This window comes from Mustela lutreola, chromosome 9 (assembly GCF_030435805.1).
Source record: "Mustela lutreola isolate mMusLut2 chromosome 9, mMusLut2.pri, whole genome shotgun sequence".
In the NCBI taxonomy this organism is placed as follows: Eukaryota; Metazoa; Chordata; class Mammalia; order Carnivora; family Mustelidae; genus Mustela; species Mustela lutreola.
Window position 1 is genome coordinate 78,817,822 of NC_081298.1, and position 17,942 is coordinate 78,835,763.

Genomic DNA, 17,942 nt, shown 5'->3' on the forward strand with positions numbered 1-17,942 from the left:
GTTTGCCTTCCTGGGAAAACTTGCACTGCCCCCACCCTGCCCAGGCGGTGCCCAGGCGGTGCCCAGGCCCATGGTCATCCCTGACCATACTCACAGGGGAACATCTGATGGAGGGGGCTGGGGTGAAGAGGCCGGCTGACCCATCTCAGGCCGCTGGCAGTTGGGCTGTGTCAGAGACGGAGAGCAAAGCTCTGCGGCTGTTCTTCAGGGGAGAGGCTAGAGGAACCAGCAGCAGGGATCTCCTGGGACAATTCTGGATGATTCCCTGTTGCCCAGAGGAACAACTGGCCCTGAGGATGTGCAGTGAATGTGGATTCCAGTTGCTCGGCCTTGGACCTTTGCTGTTGGATTGGGCCCCGGGGGCTGCTGCAGAAAACGCCAAGGTCCAAGTCTTTCCTCTGAGAAGGTGGCAGACTAGCGTTGCAGCTGGGGTTATGTGCATTCCACTCTCCGGTTCTGGCCTCGGGCGGTACCACCCCTGCATAGCCTTTGGGCCAGTGCCCATCCCAACACCTGGCCTGACTCCTGGGCCTAAGTGCTCCTCACCGTGACTCTGAGGGTCAGGGGAAAGGGCACGAGGCATCACGGAGGACTGAGGTTTTCCTGACAGATGATACGAGCCAAACTTCTTACAGGGGCGTCCCACGTTAGGGGCCTCTGGCACTCGGAGTACCCAGGTGTTCCTCATCCCTGTACTCCTGCACCGCCCCGGAAGAACTCGCCGAGATCCCCCTAGATCACGCTTCTTCCTTCAGGCGAGAGGTGTGAGGGCAGGAGCACCTGGGGCCTGATAGGCGGTCCTCTGAGCCGCCCCTGACGCGCAGTCCCTCCCAGCCCCTCCTCTCCTTGCCCCTGCATCTGGCCTCTCACACCTTCTCCCCTCCAGCTACAGAGTGCGCCCTGCGGGTGCCACCTGCACCTTGTTTTAAAAGAAAACAAAAACCCAACGAAGCACCAGCCTGCGCAGGAGAGTGCGTGTGGAACGGACCTCCAGTGTGTGGAGTAGTACCGCCAGTGAGGACTGGTGCAGGGGGCCTTGGGAACACCCTGCAAGACATGGGGCACTGCGGCGCCAGGGTACAAGGGCCTGCGGAGGCCCTCGGTGAGGAAGGGGGATGGTACTCAAGGGTCCCGGGCAGAAGACCGCACAGGGTTTGGTGGGAGGCCCAGCAAGGGAGCTCAGTGGGGTGAGGATGAGGACGAGCTCAGGGGGATAGCCGAGGGAGCTTGGTCGCGGCAGAACTTGGGGGAAGCACACGTGTAGACCGGAGAGCGGCAGAAGTAATCTGTGTTTGAAAGACGCACGGTACCCAGAGAGACGCATGTGTTGCTTGTATATAAATGCCGGTTACACAAGCGTTGATAATGAAACTTGCTTTGAGTGCTTACTCTGAGCCCGGTGTTGTGCTGAAAGCTCTCCGTGCTGTATATTGTCTGCTTTTATGTTGTACCTCCATTTTCTAGATAAGGAACGGGAGGCAAAGAGATGAACAAACCCAAAGAACCAGAGGTAGTAAGGGGCGGGCCCCTGCCAATCCAGGGCTGCTTATAGAGCATATTATTTGTATTAAAATCATGCTGAAAGTTGAAAAGGAAAAAAAAAATGTCAATTGTGTAAATGTTGAAATCAGAAAAGAAAATTCTTTTATTGTGTAAATGGTCACTAGTTTATATAGGTAATGTGCCTTTTAAAAAAATTCTCAGCACCAATTTTTAGAAAAACACGACTTCTTTACACAATAGTTTTAAAACAGTAGAGTAATTGCTCATCTAGGAATAGCAATAATGACCTTTCTTCCTCTTGACTGCTCCAGACTCCCTGAAATTCTAGTTGGTATTTGACCAAGTTTTATTTTGATTGGACTGTAGAGGAATAATGTTAAATAAACCACAAGCATGGTAATTTGTGGTTCTTATGGTGTTAGTGGTTTCTGTAAAATAGATATTTTCATTTAAAATGCATAATCTATGGCAACAGACATAGAAACAGCACTTGACTCTGAGACCCCCTCCGTGCTTTGAAATCCTAATGAGGACGGGCACCCGGAGCTTGTGCAAGCAGGTTTAATTAATTCTGAGAAGCACACTTTCTCCTAGCAACAGCTCTTTCCTTTTTTTCAAATTAAAGTCAAAAGCTAACTTGAAAAAGCTGAGTAATATTTTCAAAGTCAGTAAATATCCTGACATAAAGCAATTATAGAACCACATAGATTTTCTAAGCATAAAATTATGATCATAATAGTGTTTGATTTTCAAGGTAACCAAATGGGTAAGATCAGAGGAAATTATTGTTAAACTGTGCTAAGCCTCTTTTGCCATTCAACATTTCCATTAGACCAGCCAGGTAATTTATCGCTTTAGGACAGTTCAGACTCTTTCTCTTGAGATTCTCTTGTTAGATGATTGAAATGAGAAACATGTGGATTTTAAAAAAACATATTTTCCTTAACTTTGCTCAGGAGGACATGAAAAAAGGGTTGTTTTTTGTTTTTCTTTTTCAGCCTTGCCTTACACCCAGATAAAACTCTCGTTGCAACTGGCCAAGTTGGGAAGGAGCCATATATATGTATATGGGATTCCTATAATGTCCAGACTGTATCTATTCTTAAAGATGTCCATACCCATGGAGTCGCCTGCCTGGCTTTCGACTCAGATGGACAGGTGTGTATCTTTTTCCATTTCTGTTTTCTTTAATTGATGTCTCACAAGTCACCTTGAATTACAGTGCACATAGCTTACAGGCTTAAAAGGTCTACTAATCTTGCTGCCTCCCCTTGTCCGCCTCCTAGAATCCTCCCCTGTTAGATCCCTTCCAGCTGTTGCTCTGACCTCCAGCTCTGGGTGGGCCCCAGTTTTGTTTCCCTCAGTCTCCTTATTGGTTGAAAAGCCTACAGAAGGAAACAGTGGACTCAAGTTGATCCGATCCATCGTGACTCAGCAATTACACTTTGTCTTCCATTTTAGCTTCCTAAATTTGGAATCAGAGTTGGACCAAACCTTTTTCATAGACTTCAAGCCCCGAGCATCTCCTTGGTTCCCTTTATTTTTAAAGGATAGCACCACCTCATAATAATTCACTGAGAAGATACTCTTTAACTCTTTACCTTGAGGTCTCTTCGAACTCCTACTTCTCCCTATCCATTCCCTGCAATTCAAGTAGCCACTGAGTCCTGCGTGTTTGTGACAATCTTTACAGTCACTGTCACGTACAGTCTCACCTACCCATTCTCTACCACTGTCCTTTACGTTCCAAATCCATGGCCTGCCTGACAGTTGAAACAACCTCTAACTACTAGTCTCCACACCATTGGTTGCTTGCTTAAACATTTCACCGACTGAAAATATTGTGAGAGCATTATATTTTTTTAATTATGGATTTTTCTTCTTCTTTTTTTTAATTAACATATAATGTATTATTTGTTTCGGGGGTACAGGTCTGTGATTCATCAGTCTTCCACAACACCTAGTACTCCCCACAACACATATCCTCCCCATTGTCCATCACCCATTCACCCCAACCTCTCACCCACCTCCCTTCCAAGAGCCCTCAGTTTGTTTCCTGAGATTAAGAGTCTCTTAGAGTTTGTCTCCATCTTTGGTTTTGGCTTGTTATATTTTTTTCCTGTCTTCCCCTCTGATCATCTGCCTTGTTTCTTAAATTTTACAGATCAGTGAGGTCATGTGGTGATTGTCTTTTTCTGACTGACTGATTTCCCTTAGCATAATACCCTCTAATTCCATCCAGATTGTTGCAAATGGCAAGATTTCATTTTTTCTGATGGCTGAGTAATACTCCATTGTGTGTGTGTGTGTGTGTGTGTATATATATATCACATCTTCCTTATCCATTCATCTGTTGATGGACTTCTGGGCTCTTTACACAGTTTGGCTGTTATGGACATTGCTGCTCTACACACTGGGGTGCAGGTGCCCCTTCAGATCACTTCATTTGTATCTTCAGGTAAAGACCCAGTAGTGCAATTGCTGGGTCACAGAGCAGTGAAAGCATTACTTTAAAAACACCAAAAGCTTGGAGAACTCCGTGAATGGAGTCCACACTTTGTGGCTGGGTATTCCAGGCTACCCAACTTTTATAGCTTTGTCTTTTATCTCCTGCCGTCACACTGGACACATCCATGAGATTCCTCTACCGGACCTTGCACTTTTGTTCCTCCAGCCCCTCCCTCATACTGTTTCTCCGCCTTAAGTGTCCTACTCACCCTCCTTGCCACTTAAAGTGATTCATTCTTCCAAGACACTTCAAGGGTCTTCAAAGGACACACTTCCTAAAGCCTTCCCAGGACCCCTAACAAACTTTGCTTCTTGCCTTTGACTTCCAGCAGCCTTTGGCAGAAAAGATTTGTTAATGTTACAGATGACAGTTACATCTCGGTTTTCAAACTGTGTTACAGAAAAGGCAGTCCACATGCACAGGGAGGATTCCTAACTTGTACTGCCTTCACCTCCTCACTAAGGCTGTGCCTTTTCCCCAACCTTTTCAGTGATCCTGGGCCACCCTTCCTTGTATATCAGCCAATTAATTTTTTTTAATTTAATTTTTGGCAAATTTCAGAGTTAATTTTGTAGGGGCATGCTGTGGAAAGACCTGTGCAATTATTCTGAGGCTTGATCAGCCTGAGAGTTGGGGGCAGTTTGAGTGGATTATAGGACTTGAGCTGCTTTGAGTCACTTTTCAAACAGTTACATTTGCTTAGTGTTTCCTGCTGTTTTGAGAGGGTAGTGATCATTATTAGATTCAGTACATATGTAGACCCCTGGCATACATAGTTTTTGATTTAACTACTCTGTAATCTCATCCAGGTTAGTCCACTGTGATTCCATGTCTATGGAGAAAGCTGGTAGTCCCATTTGTTGAGATTTGCAGTTAGTGACTTCCTGACTAAATTGAGTGAATGTCTGAATGCGTACACAAGTACAAGTGTAAACATATGCTTAGATGAGTACCTATATGCATATTCTCTGATTTTGGTTTTCTAGCAAACATTATCAGAATTTGTTCAGAAGCATCACAGGAAAAATGTAATGCAGCAGAAGGAAATCCAGATTTAATATCGAGTTCTTTTGTTAGTGTTAAAATTTTAGCTATTCTCCTTTAGGTTCCATTTGGAAGGGTGAGGGTCAGGGTGGACTACGTGGTACTTAACTGTCAGCTGAGAAAAATAACCTATTTGCTGGCCGTGATGGATTTCCTGGCTTATTGATGCCTATTGCTTCGGGTCTGCCTTATTCCCTGGACAGAGTTCACTGGAATCGAGTGATATTTAGAAAATGACAAATGGCCATCACCTCTCAAACAACAAAAGGCAATAGAAATGCTTTTTAGATAGCCATGGGGGCCTGTAAGTACAAGTGAATAAAGTAGATTACTTTGGGCTTTTTTCAATCAAGAAATGTGGGTTTTACTTTAGTACCCATGCTTATTACAAAAAAAAAAAAAAAAAAAAAAAACCAAAACAACTAAATGGAATTCACACACTTCAGATTTTTCTTATATGGACAAAAATGCAACCACATATTATAATTTCCATTGCTGGGATGCTTTATTAAAACTTACAGTAAAGAAAAAAACCAATGAAGACCCTCTTTCTTAAGGGCACATTTTAAAAGTTCCAACTGTGTATTTTTTATACTAAACATTATTGATCGAAGCCATCTTTACTGAAGAAAACTGAATAATCCCTGCATAACACATTTGCATTTAGCCATATGTGACTATCATTCCACTTATATGTGTGTGCGCACACACACACACACACACAAACATATTGAGTGAAATACATAAGCTCAGATACTCTTATTACTTGGGTGATACTATACTTTCAAAACCCTTCGACTTATTTCACCAATCCATACTAGAATCCTGTAAGGTAGATCTAACACCTATTTTGTGTTCATTTTACAAATGAGGAAAATGTAATTTAATGAAGTTAATTAATTTTGCAAGGTCTTAGATCTGGCTCCTCACAAGTCAAAAGAGAAGTTAAATAGACTTAACTTCCAGGCCTCTGTCCATTACACAGTGCGATTTCCGTAGGCGGGGCCATCCTGCTAGAACCTCCCTCTGATGTTTGGTGTTTCTAATACATGTTTGGATACTTTTGATTTTGTGTATACTTAAATGTGTTAAATTTTCTTTTCCCTTGAGAACAAGTTCTGATATAAACCCAAAGAATTTAGACTAGGAGATGAAGTACCAGATTACTTTTACCAATGTGTCACCTAAAATGTTTGTGGAGCTAAGGAAGTTAAGAATGAATGCAATGTTCATTAGGAGTTTCCTTCCCCATGTGTTCGTCAAACCCTTTCATTGAAGTAGTTTGGCAAGACTTTTAGTCTGTAGAATCCTAGACGTCTTTATTCTCACGTTAATATTTTAAATTTAAAAATTAAAAAGTTTTTTTAAAAAATGTGTATTTTGCCTTCAAGCTGTGTTCCGCTAGTATCAACTAGTTAGTTAAATCAGAGGCTTTGTGACGAATGGGTTGTAGCTTTGATGTTTTTGAAATTTCAGTATGTGCTAATAGAAGTCGTCTGTGCTATCTTTAGTTGTGGTCTTAAGATGGATTTTGAGAAATCATTTTTTTGCAGATGTTCAATGGTTGGCCCAGAATAGGTCATCAGGGACCAATTGTCGAAAGAAGTGATGGATAATAAGAAACGTGCCCATCAATTTCAGCTATTAAATTGTTGTTCTTATTCTTAGCGTTTGGCCTCTGTGGGATTGGATGCCAAAAACACAGTCTGCATTTGGGACTGGAAGAAGGGAAAACTTCTGGCCTCTGCCACCGGCCACTCCGACCGGGTAAGAAGAGCTTGTTGGATTGAACCATGCGGTTTTCCTAAGTGTGAGGGAATTGTGAAGTAGCTTCCCAGAGCTGTCTTATTTTTAAAAGTAAAGTTTCCACATAAGGACTTTTCCTACATATTCAACCTAAAAACTGTCTTTTAAAAAATTAATTTATGATTAATAACTATGTCAGCATGATCTCTTCTGATGATTGGATGCTTTCTTTAAATTGTTACTACTTTTCATAGGTAAAGAAAATTTTTGATACTGGCATTTAGCATCTTGATAAAATCAAAATGGAATTGAATTTGAAATTATATGTAAAGTTTAGTTGTATTCGTTTAGAAATGGAAGTAGTTCGAAAATATTCACAAAATGTGTTTCAAATGTATAGTTCATTTTATTTTAAAAATTTATTTATTTCAGACAGAGAGAGTGCAAGCACAAGCAGGGGGGAGGGGCAGAGGGAGAAGCGGATTCCCAGCTGAGCAAGGAGCCAAACCTGGGGCTTGATCCCAGGACCCTGGGATTATGACCTGATCAGAAAGCAGACTGTTTTAACAACTTAACCAGTTGAGCCTCCCAGCTACCCCACAGTGTATAAATTTTAACTTCAAAAGAATGTAATGACAACTTTGGGATTCTTTTTTATTTTGAGAATCTTGAATATAAACTGTGGCCTACTTGTCATCATATTGAATTCAGCGTGATCAGAAATAATTCCATATAGTCATAGCAGGCAAGATAGGATATGAAGCAGGTCAGAAATCTATTTCTCCGTTGTCTTGCTTAATTAAAATAATTTGACCACTTTTTTTGTCTTGATTTTCTAATTTCAGAAAAAAAGTGAATTTGCATGACTGTCTTACATTGATTGCTAGTTTTGTACTTTGTTTCCTTAATGTCAGTGTCTATGCTAAATGAGGCCCAAATTAGATATTAAATTCACTGTCTCTTCCTTAGTTTGAGCTCTAAATTTTTTTCTTCATTCATCAATGGAGAATCACAGTTTTAAGATGACCCCATAGTTGTGGCTGCACATTTGGGCAAATTATACTCAAGGATTAAGTTCTCAGAAAGTCCAGGAATGACCATCCGTGAAACTTTGGTGTTGGAAGAGGCCTGACACCCTTCTGGCCCCAATGATTCCTACTGTTGGCCACACATAAGAATTCCCTAGGGAGGTTTTACAGTGTAGTGTTGCTTGAGCTCTACTCCCAGGTTATTAACTTATTGGTAATTAATTGGTATTAACTTAGTACTTAATGAGCAGGTTGAAAATATTTGTGGTACTCACATTTTGATATATCCATCCCATCATATCTTATAAAGTAAGTTGGATTAGACTAGATCAGTATGTGAATTTCTTACTATTTTGTTCATGTATTTTACACTTTCCATTTAGAAGTAGATTATGAAATGTGTAGTACTACTCTAGTGCAAACTCTTTTTATTTTAACAACCTAGAATGTCATAATGAAATACTGTTCTTTTAGAACACTGTTCTCCCAGACTCCATAATTTCTATCAGGTTTAATCTTTATTACTGGTGCCAGTATGAATTATTACTGGCTCCTTATGGGCAAATGATTATCTTCAAGATTATTTCAGTGGCTAAAATACTTAATCCCTAGCACTCAATTATATAATGAGTGCTTTATAGCCTGCAAAATGATTGTACATATATTATCTTAATTGACCTCATAATAGAACTGAGGTGACATCATTTATTTTAGAGATGCTAAGACTAGCCCGAGGTTGCATAGATAAAATGGGCCTCATTGGAACTTGGTACTTGGACCAAGTACTTTCTTCAGTGCTCTTTCTGTGGTCTATAATTGCTCCTTTCTACCTAACTGAGGATTATATGTTCTCCTTTTCCCTCTGATGATTAGTCCATATATCTCCTTCATATGTGATCAGAAATTAGCAGCCTAAGCTCTTTCTCTGATTTAGATTCCAGCACTGACAATTACTCGTTCTTTTAGAGCTTCACAGAATGTGGTCCATGGGCTAACTGCCTAAGACTTTCTTGGGGTCTGCTTAAGAATGCATATGCCTGGGCCCAGTTTCAGACCCACAAAGTGAGAATCTTTCAGCTGGACTGGTGAAATATGCATTCTGAGCAATTACTGTGGGTGATCTGACCCTAAGGTTGACACAGTCTTCTCTTTCTTCTTCCCAAAATGCAAAACTGCTGGCAAATTGGTTGCTTTTCTTAAAGAATGGCAAGTAGTATTAGTGGGTATGTTTTCAGTTTCTTGGAAAACTGAAAATAAAATGGTATCTTGGATCCGATTCAAATGACAGGCTAAAGGACTATTTTAGGTGGGCTAAGTTAGGTGCCAAATAAATGCCTCTGCCTTATGCTTATGAATATTAACTTCTATGTTTATGAGAAAGTGTTGGCCACATTGAATTGCATTTGACTATTAAACATCTTCCTACTTAAAAGAAACACTTTGTAACTCTTTCTGTTTTTATTATAAAGCTACCTCAAAAGTATTTTATTATCATTGTGTAAAGGTATAGAAAATTTGATAAAAAAATTATTCTAAATCATCTCAATGGACCAAGTTAAAAACATGACACCAGTGTGTTACATGGATTATGGTTAATTATGCTTTATTCAGGCCTAAGGTAAGTAGATGTGAGGCAATAAAAACATGTGTTAGCAACTCTTGACCCATCACCAAGCCAAATCCCCATTTTTCAGTCTATGCAGGTAACATTGTGTCCTAAGTGTTAGGAAGAAGTCTTAGCGGTTGAACGGATATTGGCAAGAAAGCAAAAACACACAATTGACCAACATAGCAATTTTTAATTTTTTTGAACAGATTTTTGATATTTCCTGGGATCCATATCAGCCAAACAGAGTGGTTAGCTGTGGAGTTAAACATATAAAGGTAAAGTAGTTATTTTTAAAAATTTGGAGTAACTTGTATGAAAAGAATTTAAGGTGCTTATATGTATAATTGGCTGTTGAGAAATGGCTCAGCTTTATTTATCTTAAATTTGGAGCCCTCATACCTGCTTCTTTGATTATGAAGCAAGTTGACTTCAGCTAATGGGGCTCTTTGAGAACTACAGAGTAGGGACCATCAAGGAGAGTGTCCAGGAGGCAGCCTAAGAGAAAACTTCATGTTAATTAAATGCTAAACTGAATATTCAGAGTCCTTCTAAAGATTTCAAGTTTTAAAAAGGTTCTTATTTTAGTACTGTGAATTATGTTTTTACATTTTGATGAAAGTTTACACATACTGCATATCAAAACTGTTATGCTGGTATATGTTCTTTTAGAAGGGAGGTGCTTTGTTGGGCTGGAATTAGAAATAGAGGGATACATAGTACAAACCTTCCTGGATCATTGGTTTTTAAATGTCCCTGTCTTCCCCTAGACTACACAGACTGAATTACCGCAAGTGGCTCAGGACCTACCTTTGGCTATTTGCTTCTTTCTTCTCTTGTTAAACAGGGAGCAAAGTCAACACCATTAACTTTCTTTGCTCTGATATAGCAAAAATTTCTACTGGACCCTGGGATATGCCCCAGGATCTTCTGTCTACAGGTTTGTAGTTAATAGAAGTTAAAGTTCATAACTGAAAGAAACGTAAGGATTACTTGCTTGACTTCAGTGTGGATCTCGCTGGTACAAAAATGTTGCATTTTTGTCTGAACAGAGTAGGTATCTGTATTATTGCCCCAGCGAATTCCTCCTGTTTCCCAGTTCTTTCATTCTTCTTTGAGTCTAGTTTTTTATGATCCTCCCCATTGTTCTACTTCATAGTTAGGGACAGTGATCAAATGCTCAGAAATAAATATGCTGAGGGATGTAAGACTTAAAGAATATTACAAAACTTTACAGAGGAATATTTTTAAAAAGGCTTGAACAAACGGAGAGGTAGCCTTGGTTCTGGACACGACATCTAAAAATTATAAACACATCATTTCAGTTACATTCAGTACAAGGTCAGTTAAAATCTCTAGAAGTTTTTTTTACTGTTGTCTGACATTTCCTTTTCAGTTACTCTAAGTTAGTCTGAAAGGATAAAAAATGAGAATCAAGAACTTAGATAAAAAAAGGATAATGAAGAGGAAACTGCACTAAGCATATTATGAAATGTATCAGACTGGGATAAGGATAAATAAGAACAGCAACACAACAAAAAACAAAGCTGAGAAATAGACTTTAAAAGGGATAATAATTTAGAATAGTATCTTGACCAGTGGGCCCTAGAACAGTTTGTTAACTATTTGGGGGGGAAACGTGATATATTATTACTTCATACAATACACGAGAAAAAATTCTTTGTGAATCCAGGAGTTACATGTTTAAAAACTATAAAACAATTAGAAAAATATCTAAGTAAATGCTTAACTGCTCTCAAGTAGGGGAAAGGCCGTTATGAATGTAAAAGCAAAGTAAGAAACCTTAAAGTATAACATTATAGATTCAATTATATAAACATTAAAACAATCTGTCTACCTACCCCCAAACCCTAAGAAACAAAAGAGGCAAGCCACAAATGAGCAAAGCATAAGCCACAAGCATGGTAGATAGAATTTGTGTTTGTCCTTGAAATGTCAAGACCTCCAACAAACCTGTACAATGGACAAAGGACATGTATACTTGACAAAAACAGAAACACTGTTGGGTTATAGATACATAAAAGTCTAAACCTCGTTAATAAGGAGTATAATTTTTTTTTACAAGATTTTATTTATTTGACAGAGATCACAAGTAGGCAGAGAGGCAGGCTGAGAGAAAGGGGGAAGCAGGCTCCCTGCTGAGCAGAGAGCCCGATGCGGGCCTCAGTTGCGGGGCTCAATTCCAAGACCTTGAGATCATGACCTGAGCGGATGGCAGAGGCTTTAACCCACTGAGCCACCCAGGCGCCCCAGGAGTGGAAATTTTAAAATAACATTCTTACTTTTAAATTTTTTTTTTTTTTAAGATTTATATATTTATTTATTTGACAGAGATCACAAGTAGGCAGAGAGGCAGGCAGAGACAGAGGGGGAAGCAGGCTCCCCGCCCAGCAGAGATCCCAATGTGGGGTTTGATCTCAGGACCCTGGGATCATGACCTGAGCCGAAGGCAGAGGCTTAACCCACTGAGCCACCCAGGCTCCCCTAACATTCTTATTTTTAATCCATCAAAATTATGATTAAGATCTACCAAGTGTTGGCAAAGATTTAGTGAATGAACACTTTCAAGCTTGGTGTGGAGGGGTAAACGAGTACCAGAAATGAACACTTCCGGACTTTCTATCCAGAAATTCAGTAATATCTAGAAATGTTGGTATCTTTAGAAATGTTGGTATCCTCTTAGCCAGTAATTTCTTTCCAGTGTTAGTATGTGTGCTGTCAAAGAGAGCACAACCAGTAATTTCATATCTTAGAATTTATCTCAAGGAAATCATTAGGAATATGAACCAAGGATGGGTTCATTGTTGAATAATTTACCAAAAGCAAATAAAACCAGACAAAAGAAGACCTGAAGCCACCTAACTGCCCCCAGGTGGTTAAATAAAATATGGTATATCCATAAGGAGAAATACTGTGCAATCATTACAAGTCATGGTTTAGATGATTTTTTTAATGTTATTAGGAAATAGGCAAGATTTATTTACAGTCTACTGGTTGTGGTAAATTTGCTCTGATTTTTTTTTTTTCTTTAGAAGTAATCTTTTTTTTTTTTAATGATTTTATTTATTTATTTGACAGATAGGGATCACAAGTAGTGAAGTAATCTATGTTTTTGTGTAGGAAGTAAACTGGAAAGATATCCTGAAATGTTAAACAGTTAATGAGTACATGAGTACATGAGCTGATGACTAATTTTTTCTTTCTTCTTAAAATTATTTTATAATAACATATTTCCAAAATAAAAAAGTAATAAAGAAACGAAACAAAAAGATAAAGCTATACGCTCTATTACTCAAAGGTATCAAGTGTCCTACCAGTACCTTAGGGCTTCATTAACATTTTGTTATCCTTGTGCAAAAACCTGAGAATATGTTTGCTCACATACAGGGACTTTTTGCTTTGGCAGCAGTTGGAAGGTCCTTCATTGTTTGATGTAGTCCACCTGAAAGACTCATTAAATTTGATAACATTAGTTGTGTTTCTATCATGTGAAGGACTAAAAATTGATCCTACTTACAATCTACTTGATGTATAGCAATTAAAACATTAAAACAGAACAATTTATAAGAGAGATAAAATCAAAATTCTCTAGTGATAACGGAGAGATCCCAACTGGCTAGAGGAATGTTAAGCGGTTTAGAAAGGGGATGGTATTTGAGCTGAGCCTTGGTGGATAGGTAAGTTTGGTAGGGAGAGCTTGGAAGGCAGCATTACCCAAAGGAGGGTAGGGATTGCACTTCAGTCATGAGTTAATGGGAGGCATTGATCACCCATAGAATCTTGGCACTGGGGAGTAGAAAGGTCCTTAGCCCATCATATATTCAAAGATTATCAGTGTTTTCATCATTGAAGACCCTCTTTTCTAATTTTCCCAGGAAACCAGTATTTTGAAAAAAATTTTGGTCAGAAAATAGCCATTAAATAGTAATTCCCTTTGCAGTTTTTATTAATCAAAGATAAAGGTATCTGCCAACAGAGTTTCTGATCAGTCTAACAAATTGCAAAGGCACTGAATTGTTCTCTTAACCCACAATCAAAGAATTACGTGAGATCATGATAAGCCTAGTTTCCAGTAGGCTCTGATGGCTCTCTAGAAGTCTGAGACTCTGACCCCAGAGCCATCATCCAACCTGCATATCCTGTTGTGTGGAAGCCAAAATGTAGAAGACTATTTGACTTCCCAATCCTTGTTACCTCCTTCCCTTTACTCTAGGAAAGCTACTTAATCTCCCTGAGGCTGAGTTTCTCTAAAAACAAACAAACAAACAAGCAAAAAACAAGGGGTACTTAGGTGGCTCCATTAAGCTTAGACTAAGGCCATGATCCCACAGTTGTGGGATCAAGCCCCACCTCAGGCTCCCTGCTCAGCAGGAAGCCTACTTCTCCCAACTCTAGCCAGTTGGGATCTCTCCGTTATCACTAGAGAATTTTGATTTTACCTCTCTTATAAATTGTTCTGTTTTAATGTTTAATTGCTTGTGTTCCCTCTCTCACTGTTATTTCTGTCAAATAAATAAATAAAATCTTAAAACAAACAAACAAAAAAAAACCCTAGAGGGTTGTGGATCACCACCATCTGAATTTATTAAAAGTTACATTAAACAGGGTGTGGAGCGAGTAAGGGCACAATAATGTTAATTTTCTTCCCTTCTCCTGGGATCACAAATATGGTGGCACAGATAATATTTAAATTCAGTCTCTGGCTTTCTGTGTAGAACTCTTTTCCACTTGGAAATTATTTCTTCAGTGATCTGTCTTGGCCTGACTTTCCCCCCCATGAACAGATTATGAAAAATAACAGATTAGCTGCTTAATTAATGATTTCTCCAGCATCTTCACTATTTCTTTCCATCCTTGCTTAGGTCTTTTAATCAGTTAATTCTAAAAACAGAGACCTATAAAACCCTAGAACTTCATCTGAAAACAGAGCTGTTTATCCCATTAAGTGTGTTAATTATGTTTTAGCAGGCAGGCATTTTTTCTTTTTCTTTTCTTTTCTTTCTTTCTTTTTTTTTTTTTTTAAGATATTATTTGAGAGAGAACACAAGCAGGATGAAGGGCAGTGGGAGAGGGAGAAGCAGACTGTCCGCTGAGCAGGGACCATGATGCAGGTCTGGATTCCAGGAGCCCAGGGACCGGGGATCATGACCTGAGCCTAAGGTAGATGCTTAACCTACTGAGGGACTCAGGTGCCCCCAGGCATCTTTTCCTAAGCAAAAATAAGTATTTTTGGCCTCAAATGGAATAATCTGCAAATGCCCATCCAGTCATCTTTATTGATTTTGTTTAGAAGGAAATCCACAAGTTTGAGCAGCTTTCAACAAATATTTTCATTATCTGTATTTTCTAGAACCAATTCCAGGATCCCCACCTTCCCCACCCCCACTCAATTGAGTGAGCAAATGAATGATTCCAGTCACAAGTTGAATGCAAATATATTTGATGCACTCCCCAAAAATATTTTCATGTGTAGCTAGAGTGAAATCCTGTTTTTGCAAATTCCCAGTGTTTGGCAGACAGGCAAATTTCAATTACCTGAAATGAATGCTTGAAAACAGGAGCAGTTGAGCATTGTCATGCTTGCTTGGTTTCACAGCAGATGAGCCTCCCAAGTTTGTGGATATTTCTCTAGTCCTTAGTCACAGATAGAAGGGACACTGGAGATTACCTTGAGCCAGATGAACTCCAGGGTAGCTGCCAGTCCTAACAAAATTAGCATTACAATCTGGCAATTGAGTTTGGGGAAGATAAACAACGTCTGTTCATTTGATGTGGATTTACTGATGTGTTGCTACTGTAAATTGTCACTGTTTTCCAAATAGCAAGTGCTTCTTGAGAAGACAGAATCAGAGATTTGCCATTTCTATGAAAAGTCTCTTAACCTGCTCTGGCATTGTATCTATAGGTGACTTTTTAGAGAGTCGTTGGATTATTTGGAATGTTTCATGTTGGCATTGTTGCCTCCTGCTGGATGATTTAATCAGAAAACCTTTGGGTCTGAGGAGGATGGTCTCTCTCTGTTTAGTGGTTGTCCATTAGAAATATTTCAGTAACTCAGGGGTTGTATGTAAGTGATGAATCACTGAATTCTACTTGAGAAACCAACATTGCACTGTATGTTAAATACCAAAAATTTTTAAAAGTGTTTCAGTAACTCAGATCAGAGGTGCACATTCTAAGTTAAATAATAGCTATAAAGCAATTATTCTTCTTTAGGGATAATGATTACAAAATTATTACCTACTTTTAATCTTCATGTATGGGAGACATGGTGGGAAATGGCCACCTTGTTTGGTTTTTAGCATGTTTGTAAGTGTTTACATCTAGTAGTTTGTTCAGGTTGCAAGTTAATACTTAAATGTTTTCCCGAAGTGTGGACCTAACCATCTTTTCTCCAGATCTTTTTCTTCTTTCCATGTGTACTTTTCATAAAAGTAGTATGTGCCCAAAGAAACCAATCACCAGAGTTGTTACTTGCCTCCTTAATGAGAGAAGAATCCTGTATTGTCTCACAGGGTCGCACACCCGCCTCTCATCCTCCCTAAGGGGCCCTCCTCCAGAGTCCCAGAGTCGCACCAGAGTCCCAGACCTCCCCGGTGGTAGAACCATCCCAGAACTGCTTCCCTCAATACTTAAATACTCTGAGAGGGCCACCATTTTCCCTCTCCCATAGGCGCAAAATATTTGGCTTGTCATTGATCTTTTCCTCACACTTTTTAAAATTTTTTGTCGCTTTAATTTGCCTAATCCTGCTGTCCTCCTCCCTGATGTAACTTCTTCCTCACCGCTGATCCAGATCCTAGCCTTGCTCATTCCAAGTGATTCAACGTGGTTCTCTATTTTTGAATTTTCTTGCCACTTGTATGTGTTCTGAAGATGCTACCTTGAAACTGTCTCTTGCACTCTAAGTATCTTCATTAGACTTAAAGTTCTCGAGGCAAAATCAAGATTTCAATATTTTCTCGTGCAAGACCCACTTTGAACCCTTACCTTGAGCAAACCATGCCAGCCCCTTTGCCCTCACTTCCAAATGGGAATGATAGGAATAGCTGCTTTAGCCTGTTGTCAGGGGATATTAGGAAGATCAAATAAACGTAAAGAACCTTTATAAACTGAGGGGCTATATACACAGCAGGAAAGTCATACCAGTTCATACATTTAAAAAACCATGTCAAAGCAAAATACTTAATTTCTGTATAACCATGGAAGTCTTGCTATTACGTTCTATACAGTAGCTCAAGCTTTATGCATAACGATTCTCGCACATGATAGATTATACAACGAAAACTAAAAAGCTTAATCAGTTATTTGGCTATATGAAAAGATCACTCATAGAAAAGTTTTTGAGTAACATTTCTACAGTGAAGATTTATCACAAATTTTAGTTAAAAAGACATTATTTCCAAATGTCTGGAAAAAAATGTCTGGAAGATATCTCAACACATTAGCAGGATGTTGTAGATATTTCAGTTTTCCTCTTTATACTTTTCTGTATTTCTAAACTTCTCTACAGTGAACCTAGACTGCTTCTGTAATTTGCCTAAAAATTAAAAACCTGATGATTTGTCACTTTATTCTAATTCTGAGAACATTGGCCTTTTGTATTTAATCATCATTAAGCATTTAGTAAAGTTTGGGAATTTTAGAACTGTTGAAAGTTAAAAAAAAATACCTTTAAAGTTTTTCTTATGGTGCTATCAGTTGGCTGAAAGGTTTTTACAGTTCTGTTGGTTGCAGTAGAACAAGGTAAATTATATGTGCCTAGTTTGGCTATAGCAAATGATGCAAATGGAGGTTCCTCAAAAAGTTGAGAATAGAGCTACCCTATGACCCAGCAATTGCATTACTGGGTATTTACCCCAGAGATCTAGTGATCTGAAGGGGCATGTGCACCTGAGTGTTTATAGCAGCAATGCACAACATCTGACCTATGGAAAGAACCTAGATGTCCATCAGCAGATGAATAGATAAAGAATATGTGAGTGTATGCATGTATGTATATATATACACATACACACCACATATACACAGTGGAATACTATGCAGCCATCAAAAATAAAATCTTGCCATTTGCAATGACATGGGTGGAAGTAGAGGGTATTATGCTAAGGGAAATAAGTCAATCAGAGAAAGACAATTATCATATGATTTCGCTGATATGTGGAATTTAAGAAACAATGCAGAGGATCATAGGGGAAGAGAGGGAAAAATGAAAAAAGAGGAAACCAGAGAGGGAGACAGACTATAAGAGACTCTCTCTTAGGAAAAAAATGGAAGGTTGCTGGAGGGATGGGGTGTGAGGGAATGGGGTGGCTGGGTGATGGACTTTGGGGAGGGTATATGTCGTGGTGACCATTGGGTGTTGTGTAAGACAATGAATCACAGACCTGTACCCATGAAACAAATAATACATTATATTAATTAATTGCATTTAAGTTAAAAATTCAAGGGCAGGGGGCAATGAAAGATTTAGCCAAAAAAATGT

General features: G+C 39.2%; 1 protein-coding gene across 6 annotated transcripts in view; it reads left to right on the top strand.

The window, feature by feature from the left end:
- Window positions 1–17,942, top strand: part of EML6 (EMAP like 6) — a 284,967-nt gene that overhangs the window by 110,314 nt on the left and 156,711 nt on the right. For all 6 annotated transcript variants that reach the window (XR_009357213.1, XR_009357214.1, XR_009357212.1 and 3 more), the window contains exons 3-5: window positions 2,502–2,661; window positions 6,725–6,823; window positions 9,646–9,714. Coding sequence is in view for 2 of the 6 variants with exons in the window: in XM_059187676.1 (XP_059043659.1) it covers window positions 2,502–2,661; window positions 6,725–6,823; window positions 9,646–9,714 (328 nt within the window). In the remaining 4 variants the exon portion in view is untranslated. The remainder of the gene's footprint in view (window positions 1–2,501; window positions 2,662–6,724; window positions 6,824–9,645; window positions 9,715–17,942) is intronic.